At 51.4% G+C, this 17,323-nt stretch overlaps 1 protein-coding gene across 1 annotated transcript; it reads right to left on the minus strand.

The window, feature by feature from the left end:
* Positions 1–9,642: 9,642 nt before the first annotated feature.
* Positions 9,643–15,862, minus strand: KRT3 (keratin 3). Its single transcript, XM_023257101.2, has 9 exons — positions 15,118–15,862; positions 13,860–14,080; positions 13,260–13,320; positions 12,815–12,910; positions 12,372–12,536; positions 11,823–11,948; positions 11,271–11,491; positions 10,856–10,890; positions 9,643–10,367 (listed from the first exon to the last, which is right to left on the minus strand). The coding sequence occupies exons 1-9, from the start codon at positions 15,775–15,777 to the stop codon at positions 10,009–10,011; spliced, it is 1,944 nt and encodes a 647-aa protein (XP_023112869.2). The 5' UTR covers positions 15,778–15,862; the 3' UTR covers positions 9,643–10,008.
* Positions 15,863–17,323: the final 1,461 nt, after the last annotated feature.

Consider the following 17,323-nt stretch of genomic DNA (forward strand, 5'->3'; position numbering starts at 1 on the left):
GGGGCAGAGGATTAGCCTGAAGATCCTCGAATCCATCAATTTTAAGTACTCTGCAGCTAATTCTTAATTTTTTGTTCTGCAGTTTGGCAAGAGCCAGTCTGCCTGGTTAGAATCCCAGCTCCACACTCACTACTAGCTCTTTGACCTTGGCCATTGCTTAACTTCTATGTGCCTTGGTTTTCTCAACGATAAAATGGGTATGATAATGGTGGGTACTTCATGGGGCTTTTGTGAGCATTAAGTTAAATAAATATAAAATGTGTAGCATGGTGTTTGACACCTAGTAAGACACTGTATACCGAGCTATTGCTAGTACTCTATTTAGGGATATGGAGAAAGGAGATAACTTAAGTTTGGACTTGGTTGTTCTCAAAACAACTTTGCACCCCTGAGCAGCTCACCAAAGGATGGTAGCAAAAGGAAGCCAAGTGAGGATGGAGAGTAAGAAACCCAAGCTGGAATAGTAGAGAGCATGACCTCTGCTGGGAGGGATTTGGGCTGGTGACCTTGGGCTGTGATTTAACACACTAAGTCTGTGTCCTCATCAGTCAAATCCCTTCCTACCTCAGTGGTTTGTAGGGAGCCTCGTAGGATATAACATAAGTGAAAGTCCCTTGAAAATCATTAAATGCCTCACAAGAGTAAGGTAGCTGTGGTCTAACAGAGAGCCTGTCATCATGAACTTCAGACCTGGTTCAAACCCCTTGTTTACCTCGCACTATGGAGTGACCTTGGACAAGGTACTTGACTTCTTTGAGCCTCTCTTTTCTTATTTGTAAAACGAGGATCCTACCCCACCTGCAGGATTGTTTTGAGATTTAAATATGGTCCACCAACAAATGTTTGGATATTGCAGTCAATATTATCCATCCATAGACAATCCATGAAGGGGGTTTGTGTTGGGCTCTTCATTGAGACATTAACTCCACCCATCAACTGATGAAGGCCAGCCCCTCTTGGTGAGCTCTTTAGTCTCATTCTTTGGAATTCCCTTAAAAGCAGAAGAACAAATACCTCGCTGGGAAGAGAGTTGAGCCAGGCTCACCTGAAGCTCCAAGTGAGAGCCCAAAGCAAACAAAACCAGACATCAGTGTCTCTGATTGTCTTCCCCTCCCTTGGCTCCAGTGCTGAGGCAGCGGGTGGCAGTCTCCTAAGTGTGGCTTATGTCAGTCACCCTAGCCTATGATGGGGAAGAGGAATAGAGAGACGCAATGGGCAGATCACAAAAACACAGGTTTGGGTTGGGCTCCCCTAATCCACATTTCCTGAGCCTGCCAAAGCATCGCTTTCTTTAGCTGGTTGGGTTTGTTCTCTCAGCTGTTGACTGAAGCTGCTAGAAGGAGACAGAGTTAGCATCTTCGGCAATATTTCTCTTATTCACTGCAGGATCTTTTAGAGCAGTGGCGTCTCAATGGGCTGCCTGCTGCCAGTAGTCTGAGCTCTTCTAATCCCTGGCCTGCCAGAACCTTCTTTATAAAAGTTGCCGGATGGCTGAGTCCTCTGGATCCTTATTGCCTTACCTACAAATTAGGGGGGATGGTCACCAAGCAAAGTTATTCCCTCTAGCCAATCTGTTCTCTGATGTTCAACTGCGGTGAGGACGCATAACAGTTGCCCATAATATAATTGTGAGCGGAAGAATGAATCATAAGACAGCAGTCACTACCTCTAGGTCAAAGCGAGAAGACATCCCTCTCCACCTGGGAGCTGATAGCTACATGCCCTTCATACATGTGGATTCACAGATCCAATTTTCAAGATAACCATTAATTTGTTCTCCAAAAAAAAAGAAAAATGTACAGTCATTCTGGATCTGCTGTCTCTGGACTAGGAATTGTCATTTTCTATTTTCTTACCAGGTTAAAATAAAAACTTATATTGGACATTACACGGTGTACGAATGCATCGTTCAAGTAACATCTTCTCTCATAAAGATATAGGTTTTTTAATCTTTATTTATTTTTGAGAGAGAGACAGCATGTGAGTAAGGGAGGAGCAGAGAGAGAGGGAGACACAGAATCTGAAGCAAGCTCCAGGCTCTGAGCCTTCAGCACAGAGCCTGACACAGGACTCGAACTCACGAGCTGTGAGATCATGACCTGAGTCGAAGTTGGACACTCAACCGACTGAGCCACCCAGGTGCCCCAAGATATAAGTTTTTTTAAATAGGTGATGGGAATAAGGAGGGCACTTGTGATGAGCACCAGGTGATATAGGGAAGTGTTGAATCACAATATTATGCATCTGAAACTAATATTACACTCTGTTAACCAACTGGAATTAAAATTAAAACTTTTTTTTTCAACGTTTATTTATTTTTGGGACAGAGAGAGACAGAGCATGAACGGGGGAGGGGCAGAGAGAGAGAGGGAGACACAGAATCGGAAACAGGCTCCAGGCTCTGAGCCATCAGCCCAGAGCCTGACGTGGGGCTCGAACTCACAGACCGCGAGATCGTGACCTGGCTGAAGTCGGACGCTTAACCGACTGCGCCACCCAGGCGCCCCTAAAACTTTAAAAAAATAACGTAAAATACAAACTTATCACTACAGAAATAACTTTATTTAACAAATGAACAGTAAAAATATATTACTAGCTAACTCTCTTTATTGGTCCCTGAAGACCAATCTCCTGTAAACCCAGATCTCTCTTGCTGAGTCTTTCTGAAAGTCATTGATCCTCCCTTGGGAAGCACCAAGTGAAAGAGGTCTCATCCCTTTTGGTTGGCATACTGAATTTTCTGGAAGTCAAATGACAGCACCTCCTTTCCATCCTTCCTTGTCTTGGAGGAGTGGAAAACATAGAGGCCTTGGAGTTAGGCATGTGTTCAAACCCCAGCCTCACTACTTTCCAGTTACAAGGCCTCCAGCGAGTCATTTTACTCTCTGCCCTCAGTCTTCTGTTCTGTAAATGGGGGTTAGCATAACCACCTCATTGGGTTTCCATGAGGACTATGGGAAGTAGTGTTAGAAGCCCCTACACAGAGCAGGTGGTCAGCATATGGCAGTCCTTTTGGTGACGATGTTGATGTACAGAGCCCTCCTAGAAGTTATCAGTTTAGAGGCTGAAAGGTGGGAAGAGTTCTAAGGGGTAGCCCAGTTTAAGGTCAATGAGGCACTGAAGTCTGATGATTTCTGCATGAAGTGACAAGGAATCACAGCATCGGTATTGCAGGTTACATAAAATCCATTCTTCCATGCCTGGCCAAGCCAGTTTCCTGCTCCGGGGGCTCATCAGTTAATGCAGTCCATAAGTCAACAATATTCACTGAGCTACTGCATACTTCCCAGGATTGTGGGGACTATGATTTAGTGAAAATAATTTCCTCTTTCAAATCTTTGCTCCTTTCACCCATCTGTAAAAAGAATATAAAAATGGCTAACAGTGACTGAGTGCCTGCCATAACACCAGGACTGAATTAAGCTGTTTACAAGTATCATTTCTTTTTTTCTTTTTTACCAAAAGTTTTAGATTTCTTTTTTAATATAATTTATTGTCAAGTTAGCTAACATACAGTGTACACAGTGTGCTCTTGGCTTCAGGGGTAGATTCCCATGATTCATCGCTTACATACAACACCCAGGGCTCATCCCAACAAGTGCCCTCCTCAAAGCCCATCACCCATTTTCCCCTCTCCCCCACCCCCACCATCAACCCTCAGTATCATTTCTAATTGTCATAAAAACACCACTAGGTCAGAATTTTCACTCACATTTTTTTTTACTCACATTTTTATAGATAAGGACACAAGCTTAGTGAGGTTAATTAACTTACTGACGAACCTAGGATTTTAATTAGCTTATCCAAAGCCTGTCATGAATTCACGTGAGCTTCAGCAAGTCAAATTACAGCACCCAGAGAGAAAAGTCCACTTCCTCACTGAAAGAACTCACCCACACGGGGAGACTAGGTGACCCAGTCAGTTGAGTGTCCAACTTTGGCTCAGGTCATGATCTCATAGTCTGTGGGTTCCAGCCCCACATTGGGCTCTGTGTTGACAGCTCAAAGCCTGGAGCTGCTTCGGATTCTGTGTCTCCCCCTCTCTCTGTCCCTCCCCTGTTCATGCTCTGTCTCTCTGTCTCTGAAAAATAAACATTAAAAAGAAAAAAACATTTAAAGAACCCACCCCCAGAATGTGATGTGCCTGGAAGCATCAACTAGTGTTAATGAAAATAGTTTTAAACCTTACAAATTCCTCTTTGGCATCAAAGAGATTAAATAAAATTTAAAAATTAAAGAGAGAAAGAGAGATCACTTTCTCTCACTATCAAGATATTTCCCCCGATTGGCCTCTGGCTTCTCTACTGGAGAGCCGAACTCTCTAGACCTGAAGGTGGACCTGCCCCCTCACAGGGCCTCAGAACCATGGAGAAACCTCTCCTACTGACATAGGAGCTTCGGGTTTGGTTTGGAACCAAACCAGGTTTGGAACTTCTGGCAACTCAAGACTCTGCAGAGTTGTTAGCACCCACATGCCGGAGCTAGCACAAGAGAGGGCATCCCAGAGGCCGGCAGAGCACGGTGGTTACAAGTGTAGGCTTTGGATCTGAGGATGCCAGACATGTTACTCTGCCTTTCTAAGCCCCAGTTTCCTCATCTAGAAAATGGGGATAATTGCCACCCGCCTCCTCTGGTGAGGATTAAATGAAATGACACGTGCGAATTGCCCAGTGTGCAACTTGTACCAGGAGGTGCCGAACAAAAGCGAGCTGTTTAATCATGTTGTTTTTGTTAAATGTGTCAGGACAGCAGTCGAAGAGCCCACCCTGTCCTTTTCCAGCACATCATCAGCTTAGTAAAATTCAGTGTCTCCCATGTGACACTGTGAGCAGCGAGAAGCGTATAGATGAGGAAGGCGTGTCCCTCCCTTCGAGTTACTTCCATTCTAGTGTGGAGAACAGACGTGAAACTAGTCATTTTAATCTAAAAGGGCAAGTGAGGAAAGGTCCAAAGGGAACACAGACAGACCCCAGACTCAGCAGTGCCCGAGTGATCTTCCACGATAACTAAGAGCTGGTCTAGTCACTGAAGGTGGAGTGAGTATTCCTGGCAAGGGGAACAGACTGTCAAAAGCACAGAGGCATGAAACAGCCAAGTTTATTCCAGAACTGCAAGACCCCCCGGGCCATTGGCACAGGTCTTGCAAGTGCCCACATAAGGTCACATTGCTTGCCTGGTTCGTTTCCTGTGCCTTTGCCCAGAATAGAAGGGCATTTCCATTTTTTTTTTCAGTTTATTTATTTTGAGAGAGAGAGAGAGAGAGAGAGAATAAGCAGGGGAGGGGCAGAGTGAGAGAGAGAGGGAGAGAAAATCCCACACAGGCTCCACACTGCCAGCACAGAGCCGAATGCAGGGCTCGAACTCACAAACCATGAGATCATGACCTGAGCGGAAATCAAGAGTCAGATGCTTAACCGCTTAACTGACTGAGCCACTCAGGGGCCCCTGGGCATTTCCATTTTAAATGAACAAACTTCTAAAAATATCTCCCTCCCTCAAATTGAGAATGGTCTCTATTCAGCTCAGCTATAACCACAACCAAGCTAGACAAGTATCCTTCCCTAAGGAGAGGGGTGAATGAGAGGACTCCTCCCGTGGGTCCAGAATTTCTCAACAGCAGCCCTATTAACACTTCAGTTTGGATAATCCTTTGTTTGGGCTCTGTCCCTGAAATGTAGGATGTTAAGTAGCAACCAGTCCTCTCCCCTCTGGATGCCAATAGCACTGTCCCAGTTGCAAAAGCCAAAAAAGTCACCCAACGTTGCCATATGTTCTCTGGTGGAGGAGGGGAGATTCCCCCAATGAAAATCATGCCTTACTGCCATCTAGAACCATCACTTCCTGCCCCTGTCTTCTCCAGAAGTTGATGTCACCATGGATTCCAAGGCTATCAGATTGTTCCCACGTTACCTCCATCAGTTTCCTAGGAGAACCAACTAGACTTCAGTCTTCAACCTTCAGCCTGTGCCAATGGCACTGGAGGTATTATTGGTGGTGGTTAGCTTGATTTTAGGCACAAGAGAGATGTGTACTGTGCAGTCTGAATCCCAGAAGGGCTAGTGAGGGACATAGATAAAATAGTGAAGAAGTGTTTTCAGAACTCAAGTGGGTTTTTCTCAGGCTTCCCAAGATTGTTGTGGGGTGTCTACATTTCTGGCCTTGGAGGTGGAGGGAGAATCCACATGGGTGAAACTGTTGAGAAGAAGGGAAGGGGCCGCCCAAATCCCAATAGACGAGATCTTTAATGGTTGGCTAACCAGCCCCCACCCAGCTCTGGGCAAAACAGAGAAGTCACATAGAGATTTTCCTACAAATTACCCAGAACTTTCTATGCAAATCCAGATCATCAGCAGTCTGGATTATCCAGAGGCAGATTCTTGTGGGGGAAACAATCCCCTGGTTTCTTTAACTGAGACTTTTGTGGCTGTGTTACCATCACTGTTGATACTTGCTCGGGCCCATAGCCTACATCCCAGAAGGAACAAGAATGAAATAACCTGAAATCTAAAAACCCATCTTGGTTTCCTTAACGTCAAGGAATGTGTGAACCAGTGGGTCAAGAAGCTCTTAGAACAGGAAGGTGCTGTTTTCAGCATTCTTTCCAGGTGGGGGTTGGGGAGGGAGGAGGCAGAGAGGGGTGGATGGGGATGGGAGTGGGGCGAGGGATAGTAGTGGGGTCCCCGTGTCACCTCAGGAGGATGTACCATTCTGCAGCCAAGGAGGAAACGTGCAAAAAAGCAGAGAGAACAAAAGAAATGCTTGACCACTGACCAATGGCCCCAAATCCCAGTTTAGGGCATACAAGTCAGCATTGTTCAACAATCTCTGAGAGCTTCCCCGTGAGCAAACAAGCATGCCTCAGAGGACAGGAGAAGAATGGACAGCACAGCACAAATTGGCTCCTTACTCAAAGAATAAAAAAGTCTAGTCAAGGGCAAGAAACCCAACCCAAGCCCAGAGACTTAAGAGCCTGAAAAATCACCATAGAATTTCACAAAGAAATTCTGTGAAAGCTGAGGCCAAGAAGGAAAAGAAGGAGCACTTGGGAGCAGGCAAGTTCCCTGGAAGTGTTTTCAGGCTAGATTAGAAATAATCAGGGCTGGGCGGAGACTATCCAGCCAAGCATGGAGTTAACTCCTTCAGTCTCAGGGCTTGGCACCAAGTTCACCTGCCTAGTCGTTCCTCTGAGACAATGACATCTCCAAGAAATAGCCCTCTCTGTGGTGCCATTCTTCCTGAGCCAGACTAACCCCTGGCTACTCTCTCTTTAAGAAGCTGTATGGATCCTCCCTGCCACCTGAAGGCTACTTAGGTAAGGGAGGTCTCCTATAAATGCCCACAGGATGCACAGGGGCCAGTGGGCATAGACCAGAATCCGGGGAGGAGCAGCAAAGGAAAGAGGCCACTGGCTGAATGTGAACTCTGAGACCAGTGGACAGTGTCCCAACGAAGTCTGGCCCTGTTGTGGCTTTCCTTTGGAGCCCATTTAGAAACCCCTTGACTTCTCAGGGACAGGCTTCCAAGTTTCTGGAAAACTTAGACCAGGCTGTGCTGCCTAGCTGACTGTTCCCTTCTCCCTAACTCTAGATGCTGGAGCTCAGCCCGGTCCCTCTTCTCTTTCCTCTCCCTGGGAGAGCTCATCAGTTCCCATGGCTCTAGAAACTCCCCTGACTGTCCTTATGCAGACAACATCCAAATGTGAGTCTCCGGTCTTAACAGGTGTCCCTTCTGAATCTACATTCACTGCTCCAACTGTAGGCCAGATGTCTACCTCATGAGCAGCTCAAACTTGTCTAAAGTGGAGCTCCTGAAGGGCCTCGTCTGACCCATCCCACCCCTCCACCCCTCCCTTCCACTGCCCTCCCCTCCCCACCCATCTGCTCCCACCCAGCCACCCAGCTGCTCCCACTGGGTGGGAGGAAACCAGGAAGCACAGCCACACCTTCCCTCTCCTTTACCCCCACATCCAGCCTGCTCACAAGCCCTGCCTTTCTCCAGCTCGGCCCCTGGGTCCTCGTCTTCATGCACTTATTACAGCTTGAAGTTATTTTATTTGTTTGCTTACTGTGTTGATGTGCTCCCTTACCACAATGAGAGCAGGGCTCACGGCTGTATCTCCAACATTTAGTCCAGTGCCCGAGTGTTAATGAATATTGGCTGAAGGAAGGAATTCATTAATAATGACTTCATCCAAGGGGAAGCAGCTGTCCTGTCACTGGCCTGGCACCTTCCCACCGGGCCAACCCTCTGAGCTGGGGCAGGCATTGGGTCTCCCCACCTAGCTTGGTCCACAGAGGGATGCCAGCCAGAAAAGACACCTTCCTGCCCAAAGGTGAAGCAATAGCTACCAAACCCCACCTCCTCCAAACAGCCTTCCTGGGAGCTCAGATAGAACTGGCATTGGATTGCTCTGCTAAGTGTGAACATGCGATTTCCATATGAATCCTCAAGCCCCAGTTTCTGGTTTTCTTTGTTTAATTGTCATTTCCCTTCTCTGAAAGAAATTCAGCTTTGGCCTGAGTTGGATATATTGCTTCCCTGGCCTGGCTTGGCTAAATGTTTCTACTCCATTGCCTGTGTGTTCTCTGGGTACCCAGGCAGCTGGCCATGCCAGGAGGACAGCCACTGTAGTCTCAGAGACAGTGTGGGCCAGTGGAAGGAGCTCGAGACTCAGGATACCCGGCTGTACTCCCGGCTCAGACCCTCAGACGCTCTATGACCCTAAGCAAGCCTCTCCACCTCTCTGAGCCTCAGTCTCCTCCTTTGCAAATGAAGCTCCTGGACTCCTTGTGCCTGAGTTTCTTCCAGCCATGACATTCCAGACAGCACTGCCAAGGCCAACTAACACTTTATCAGGGCTTCCTGGTGCTGGAAGTTTCCATGGCTGGCGCACCACCTGAGGACCCAGAGTGCATGCAGACAGGTGCAGGACATTTTCTGAGGGTGTCGGTAGTCGTCTACCCAGAAGGGAGGCCTCTGTGGGAAATGCCTCGTTAAAGACAGCTAACAGGTATTCTTTGCTACAAAACTTCTCAGAAACTCTAATACGTACTCCCAGGAGGAAAGATGTAATGGACACAGAACCCTTTTTTTTTTTTTTTTTTTTTTTTTTCTTGCAGAGCTCTGTCAGCAGACTGGCGTTGTTTGGGCCCGACTTCGAGATAGGTGACTCTCAAGAAATCCCTGCAGCCCTGGAGTTCTAGCAGCTCACACTTTCCCAAGTGCACCTTGATAAGGAGAAAGCTTTCAGGATGTCAGCTGGAGTAGGGACCAGGGCCAAGGAAAGAAACCCTCTGTCCCCAAACCCCTCAGCCACTCAAGGTCCTCTTAGGTTCCCCCAAATGAGAGAAGGCCAGGAGGGAATCGATGTGTGCATGGTCAGACCTTCCCCTCTAAGAACTGAGGCCATAACGCCTCCTGGAATGTCCTCCCACCAGGCCCCCAGCGCTCAAAGAACAAATGAACCACCAGCTCTTGCCCGTTTTGATACCATACAGTGGACAGGACAGTCGGGAGTAACTGCCTTAGTCGCGGAGGAAGAGCACTCCAGCTGTTCTGTGAACAGCACAGCCCACTGGCACAGAGCGAGAGGAGTCAGTCCAATGGGGAGAAAGGCGGCCAGGGAGGCCCCGAGGCCTGATGTGAAACACAATGCACTTTATTGGCGACAGAACGGTTGGCAGAGGGGTCCCTGTGTTATATACATCAGCAGTGGTGACCATTCCACCAGGGGCGGGGGGGACCCCAAGGGCAGGAGAAGGCGGTGGCTGAGGCCACACGTGGACAATCACAGGCACAGACCGGAGCCCGAGAGGGCGCCTGAAATTCTCACGGCAGCGCTCGGCCAGGAGTCTGGATGGAGGATCCAGTGCCCCGGGTCTTCCAGCCCCCAGAGAGCGGGCCCCGGGAGGGTGGGCTGGGGTCGGGAGTGGGGGGTGGCACTGAGGATGTCGCTGACATGGGCGGGGAGCAGGGGCTGGGGGCGCGAGGCGCTGCGGCGCATGGTGTTTATCTGGAGAAGCGCTGCGAAGACTGGGAGAACTTGACGCTGCCGCCCCGGCTGCTGCCCGAGCTGAAGCCTCCGCCACTGACCCCGCCGCGAGCTCCGGAGCCGAAGCCGCCGCTGCCGCCTCCGAAGCCGAAGCCGCTGCCTCCGATGCCGCTGCCGCCGCCGAAGCCGAAACCGCTGCCGCCGCTGCCGCTGCCAATGCCGCTGCCAATGCCGATGCCGCTGCCGCCGCCGAAGCTGAAGCCGCTGCCGCTGCCGCTTCCGCCGCCTCCGCCGCCTGCCCGGCCGAAGCCGCCGCCGAAGCCGCCGCCGTAGCCGCCGCCGTAACCACCTGCAGCGCCGCCGCCGCTGACCACCGCTGCCGGGGAGAGGACAGAACCACGATCAGCGCCCCTCGCCCTCCTAGCTGTATCATAATTAATGACCCACGGGGCCCGGGATGACGGAGAGGCGACCAAGGCAGCTTTGCACCGGTTGATCATTGTGACACGTTCTAATGGCATAGGGTGCTCATCCCATAGTGCTAAGTGGTTATGAATTCTCCCAATAGTTCCTTCTACTCGTGGTCAACTCTTGATGCCCCGCCCCCCACGCTGGAGAAGATCCAGAATTTCTCCTCCCATGAATAGGCTCCCTACTGCATTCTCCCCATCCCATAGACATCTATTAATAGTGCCCTGAACCCAAAATAATTACAAAAGCAGGTCTCCTGCCCCTTCTGCCCACGGAAAACCTCTCCAACTTCCATAGAATTTTTTTTTTATATATAAATAAGGCGCTACTGCCCGTGTGATTGCAGGTATTTCAGATTCGGTTCTCACGGTCATGGTTATTCTGGCTACTTACAGATGCTCACAGCGCTCTGGCACTCTCCAGACATCCTACAGGACAAAGCCAGAGAAATAGCTCTGTCACAAAGCAAATAACCAGCAATTTTTCATGGATGAAGGTGATGAATTGCAACCAGAACTGAATTCAGAAGCCAAGCAGAGCAGTACCCTAGCCTTGTCCACAGAGGGATGCCAGCCAGAAAAGGCAAAGATTCTGTTTCATTCAGAACCCCTGTGCGCCCTTGGTCGTGAGTGCACTTTGGCCATCTATGGAGAGAGTGGGCGGGTGAAGGCCTCTTCAGGGCCTACTGACAATGATGGGTCCTCTCTCTATACAAAAGGCCTCCATTCCCATTCACTTAGTCACTCATCTGACCCTCAGCATGTGCGCCAGGTCAGGAAAGGTAGGGAGAGTGAATTGGAAGCCCCACCTGCACTCCTCGCCCTCCAGCAGCTTGCGGTAGGTGGCGATCTCCACGTCCAGGGCCAGCTTCACGTTCATCAGCTCCTGGTAGTCCTTCAGCAGCCGGGCCAGGTCATCTTTGGCCTGCTGCAGGGCGGCCTGTAGCTCTTGGAGCTTGGCATTGGCATCCTTGAGGGCCAGCTCCCCACGCTGCTCGGCTTCGGTGATGGCCACCTGCAGGTTGGCGTTCTGGGGGATGGGGGCAGGGGGGGAGGCAGGGGAAGAGATGAGCCTAGCAGGAGGGTCCCAGGCTCTCTGAGTCTTACCATAGCTTACCCCATAGCAAGCATCTGAAAGCCAGGCAACATCCCCCTCTCCCCAATACCTCTATCTTTCCCTCATCTATGGAGATATTTTCCCCATGGATTACCAGCCATCTGGACTGGCTCAGTCTTTGAACTTGCCGGAGGTCAATGCTGCCTGAGATGACCCCAGCAGTCCATTCCAGACTAGGAGTCCTGAGATCCCAGCCCCACTCCCCACTGGTCCATCCAGGCGCCTATATGCATTGCCCTCCCACCTGCTTCTTAACATTCTCAATCTCGGCCCGCAGCCTCTGGATCATTCTGTTGAGCTCAGAGATCTCACTCTTGGTGTTCTTCAGGTCATCTCCATGCCTGCCGGCCGTGGTCTGCAGCTCCCCAAGCTGGAGAACAGAAGGGAAGATCGGGTGTTAACGCGGCTTTGCCTGACTTGTTTCTCTATCCCTAACATCACCCACCCAACCTTGAGGTGCTTAGTAAGCATTTGTTAAAATGACATTGAACCCTATTTCAGCAGGGACACTTCTGTGGCAGCAGGGAAGAGAATATCTGGGTCACCGTGGTAGGAATTCCCCTACCCTGCAGTCTCTGAACAAGCTAGAACCAGTCCCATGTGGCCTGGCAAGGGACAGTGGAACCACCTTCCTCCAGGGATAGCCAAACAGCCATTAGAAGGATATCTCCAGAGGGTAGAAGCGAGAGGGGTCCACCCAGTGACCACCAGGGACCCACCACCCAGCAGTCCCCACAGGCCACAGCCTCCCTGAGACCCTCAAGGGATCCTCTGAGAGGTGCCTAGCTCCCACCTTCGTCTGGTACAGGGCCTCGGCCTCCGCCTTGCTCCTCTGGGCGATGTCCTCATACTGGGCCTTGACCTCAGCGATGATGCTGTCCAGGTCCAGGCTGCGGTTGTTGTCCATGGACAGGACCACGGAGGTGTCGCTGACGTGGCTCTGCATCTGGGACAGCTCCTACCAACACAGAGGGGCCTGTTACTTCTCAAGCAGAGGCCTGCAGAGAGACTCCTGAACAATAGACCCATTCTCCAGCTCAGTTCTGAATGTGCATCTGCCCCACCCTGCCCCCCCCGCCCCTCAGAGAACCCGTGTCTATTGTCCATCCTGTGGAACCCCAACAAGGGGCCAGCCCTATCTCTAGGCTCAGTCTTCCTGGGCCCTAGATACCAAAGCAGCCCAGCCTCTGAGAATATCTCACTCTCCCTGGCTCCCCTCTTAGTAGGAAACGTCACCATGTCATAGAGGGTCGTCAGGAAGTTGATTTCATCCATTAAGGCATCTACTTTGGCCTGAAGCTCCACCTTGTTCATGTAGGCAGTGTCCACATCCTGAGAAAGACAGAAGCATTAAGGCCTCGTTCCCCACAAGGAACAAACAACAAACTGCACGTGTCACAGGAAAGGGTCAGGACAGGCTGGTGATTGACCGGCCCTTGTCCAAGACTGGTCTCCACGTGAAGGAGTGACTCGTGTCTCACTGGGATGGTTACTCAAAAATGAAAAACCAATGAACTGACTCTTGGGGATCTTTCCAGACTATGATGCACCTGGCTTCTGTTTTTTTGCTCCAACTGCCTGAACTCAGCAGCTCTGTGGCAGTGGAGTAGGAAGGTTCCCCCAGCTCAGCTGGAAACCCGTGCATGCCCACAAGCCCTGGGAACCCCACACACAGCCTTACCTTCTTCAGGGTCACAAATTCATTCTCAGCAGCTGTACGTTTATTGATTTCATCCTCATATCTGTAAGGGTTAAAAAGAAATAGCTGAGTTTGGGTTTCGAGGTAGTCATAAACACTTTTGTCTGAAACTCTGAAAGTTCATCTCTCCATCCCTCTGCTGCCCCTCTTAGCTGAACACACCCTCTTTACTCGCCCCTTATTAGCTAGGAGGACCAGCCACTCCAGTCTGTCCAAGCACACTGGCCTGGTTTTAGCACTGGAAGTCCCACCTCCTGGGAAACCCCTTGGTCCCAGGGAAACCAGACCGTCAGTCAGCATGCCCTGAGTTGCCCCGGCAATCTTCAGATCCTAGAACCCGAATCTTCCCCGGCCGGGATCATGAGGAAGTGCTCCCTCAGCCCTAAACTCATCCCATTTGCCATGACTTTACTCGTCCTTGGGGAAGGAGGGCGAGTGGGGAGCCCAGCAAATCGAGCTGCCCTCTGCGAAGGTCAGGAGAGGAAGATGAGCTCATTGGCACCACTGCCAGCGGGTGGGAGGAAAGCAGTAAGGGCCGGGGCTCCGACACAGGGCTGCCCCACTCGTGTCTCTGTCACTCACTTCTTCTTGAAGTCCTCCACCAGGTCCTGCATATTCCTCAGCTCCGAGTCCAGGCGGCCCCTCTCCCCCAGGATGCTGTCCAGGTAGCTCCGCTGGTTGTTGATGTAGGTCTCAAAAAGGGGCTCCAGGTTGCTGGTGCCCGTGATGGAATTTGTGCCCTGCTGCTGGAGCAGGTTCCACTTGGTCTCCAGGACCTTGTTCTGCTGCTCCAGGAACCGCACCTGCCGCGCGTCGGGGGGGAAGCCGCATCAGGCAACACTTGTGGCAGAGGAGCGGAGGGGCCCCGCCTCAGGTGGGACTGAGCCTCTGAATCCCCCCATCCCCTGGCACAGAGGCCCAGAAAGGATGCGAAGCTAGGCTTCTGCTATAGCTGGAGAGGCTACGGGCGGACGGCCGCTCGGGTCGGGCCGCTAAAGATCCAGCACCACTTTGGAAAGTTACAGAAGGAGGAGAAATGGGTGGGGAATCTGGAAGTAGCCCCTGTCCAGAAGCAGAATGGCAAAGATGACCCCTCGGTGTTCCCCGGGGACTTCGTGACTCTGTCTCAAGGTCCAAAAGGACAGTACACTCTGCAGAAATGTGCTTGAGCCTCAGCGGCATTCTTCCTACCTAAAGCCTTGCTGACGCTCAGCCCTTCAAAGGATGTGAATCACTGGGAGCTGATACTGATTGAAATGCCGCAATCAGCACCACAGGAGAGAGCCCACAGCTGTGAGCTACCCTGGTCTGGGGGACACCAAGCACCCTTCTCCTTCTGACCTGGTCAGTTAGGGGTGCAGACTGGTTGCTAGCTCCTCTGCAGCCCTGTTGAGACTAAAGTTTCCAGGTAAGCCCCTCTAATCCCTTCTCCAGGGCATGTGTCTCCTTTGCCCGGCACAGCAGCGTGGAGGGAACAGGTCTCCTGGGAAGCCTCATGTCTGATAAACGCCCACTCCTGGGTCAGACCCTTTCCTGCCAGTAGCCATGGCTCTTTCCATGTGTTCCCAATGCTGCCAGCCTGGGCATAGATAAGGCAATAGGCGAGAGACTTGAGCAGGGAGCCAGACAGGTAGGACTTAGGATGTCCAGGTCCAAAGAGGAGCCCGTTGTCTTTCCTACTCAGGTGACCATGTCAGCAAACTCATCAGCCCCGAACATCTTCCCAGATCCTAGACTCTTCCTAACCATCTCCCTCCAGCCTGGCTCATCCAAGATTGATCCTAAATGTTAAACTCAAAGTCCCAGCCTGGAAATGGGGGCCCGGTCAGAGTTTCATCACCTTGTCGATGAAGGAGGCGAACTTGTTGTTGAGAGTCTTGATTTGCTCGCGCTCCTGGGTCTTTACTTGCCCAATCTGGGGGTCGATCTCCACATTGAGGGGCTGCAGGAGGCTCTGGTTCACAGTCACTTCCTGGATTCCCCCAGGGAAGCCACCAGGACCAAAGCCACCGGGCCCACCAAAGCCACCAGGCCCTCCAAAGCCACCAGGCCCTCCAAAGCCACCAGCCCCTCCAAAGCCACCAGCTCCACCAAAGCCACCAGCCCCTCCAAAGCCACCAGCTCCACCAAAGCCACCAGCCCCTCCAAAGCCACCAGCCCCTCCAAAGCCACCTCCCATTCCTCTGCCACCACCAAAGCCACCACCAAAGCCACCTCCATAGCCACCCCCAAAGCCACTGCCACAGCTGCTACGCCCTCCCCCAAAGCCACCAGCCCGGGAGCCACCGGCCACGCTGATGGAGATGCTCTTGTTGCCACCCAGGCTGTAGAGGCTGCGACTGCCAAAGCCACCCGCCCCACCCCGGAACCCGCAGGCCCCTCCGCTGGCTCCCCCCGAGCGGGCCACACAGCTCATCCTGCTGCTTCCTGAGACCACGGCAGAGCGACCCGAGAAGCCCTGGCCGCCGCCGCCAGATGTCTTGCTGACTTGTCTGCTCATGGTGAGGGAGCTTGGTGAAGGAAAGGTACCAGAGTTAAGCAGGACACTGAGAGTCAGAGGAAGAGGGAAGGGAACTGAAGGCCTGTGCAAAATAAATCCCTTTATATACATCAAGGAGGTTGCTGGGCTCAAACGAAGGAGAGATAATTAATCCCAAATAGTCATGGGTTGGGTTTGCCTCCAAGGCAATAAGTTTGTTCCAGGCTACTAAACACACCTTGAAAATAATCTGAAATGGTAAAAATGCTAAGGTGGCAGGCTTACCTGGCAGGGGGTGGCTCCCGGCACTGCCCCATGCTTGGGCATGGCCACCTCCTTAGCTTTGTCTGACAGGACCCAAGAGGCACACTCCTCCTTGCCAGGTGTCCAATGGCCATTTGTCTGCCCTCAGCTGTGACAAGAATGGAGTGAAAGGTGGGTGGGGGACATTCTGGTTGTCTGGGTAGTGGAAACAATGAAGCCCACCCAAGCACTCAAGGGAAGTATCTCAACAGAAGGGGTGATTCAGTTCACTCCACAGACAACACATGGTCATGGAGTGTCCCCGGCGGGCCCCACTCTGTGCTGGATTTGGGGTGAAAGGATGACCTCCTTGCCTCCCTTTCTGGAAACAAAGCTCAGATCCCTGAAAACTCTGCCTCCTGCCTCCCCACCCCCTGCCGCCCATCCCAGGCTGTAGTTCAGGAGACAGAGGTATTGGGATTCATGACTGTTTTCCGAGAAAGGGGGCAGTAAACACCTATGCGCTTTGATGAGTCATTAGCAACATTCAATATGAGAAATGTTTATTGGTTTGCTCGTTTGTTTGTTTTGAAAACTTCCCAGAGGAACCATACACTATTCCACATTTTGGTGTAGCTCTAAAACTTCCTTTCTTGCTCCCCACGTGTTGGGCACTTCTCTGGTTTCAGCCCAAGACCCAGAGGACTAGAGATTCAAACTCCAGTTCTACCACCAATTCAACAAATAGGTACAGATGGCCCACCTCGTGCCCGGCACTGTGCAATGTACAGAGACTCATTGGTGAACAAAATACATGGATCCCCTGTGAGACCGCTCCTTGGGCTGAGGGGCTGTGCTCCTAGAAGTCTGTGGCCTCAGCATCCATACCCCACCCCCGGCCTCGGGAAAACAGACCTGGCAGGGCCCCAGCACTGCCATACGTGTCTGACTCCAAAAGCCTGAGAACTGCCAGCCTGGTGTTTTTCAGAGGCTTAGGTACTGGGCTTGGCTTGTCCAAGAGGAAAGCCTTCCTGCCAAATTAGCCGCTTATCTCTCCAGGACAGGCCTTTTTTCGTTCAGTCTGCTGCACGTTAGGCCCTGCTAAGGGTGTAACCTATGCAGCCTTGGCAGCAGCTGTCTCAGATTAGGAAAAAGGAGGAAAGGACAGGGGATGTTTCAATGCTGGGTGGGGCTGGGAATGGCCCGAGTGCAGAGGAAATGAAATTTTCTTCAGTGACCTGGTTCTCCTATTTTGTCCTTCTCTCGCCCATTTGTTGCCCACAGGCTATGCATCCTCTTGGCCCCTTCCCCAGAATAAAGCCGT

The sequence above is a fragment of the Felis catus genome, chromosome B4 (assembly GCF_018350175.1).
Source record: "Felis catus isolate Fca126 chromosome B4, F.catus_Fca126_mat1.0, whole genome shotgun sequence".
NCBI classification, from domain to species: Eukaryota; Metazoa; Chordata; class Mammalia; order Carnivora; family Felidae; genus Felis; species Felis catus.

What these genes read in the sequence shown, in the direction of transcription:
- KRT3 (XM_023257101.2), bottom strand. Translation starts at nt 15,777, where the DNA reads ATGAGCAGACAAGTCAGCAAGACATCTGGCGGCGGCGGCCAGGGCTTC. An exon ending in TCGCCTCCTTCATCGACAAG is followed by an intron (nt 14,081 to 15,117) that starts GTGATGAAACTC and finishes GACGCGCGGCAG; the next exon opens with GTGCGGTTCCTGGAGCAGCA. An exon ending in CCAGAGCGCTGTGAGCATCT is followed by an intron (nt 10,368 to 10,855) that starts GTAAGTAGCCAG and finishes TCTCCCCGGCAG; the next exon opens with CGGTGGTCAGCGGCGGCGGC.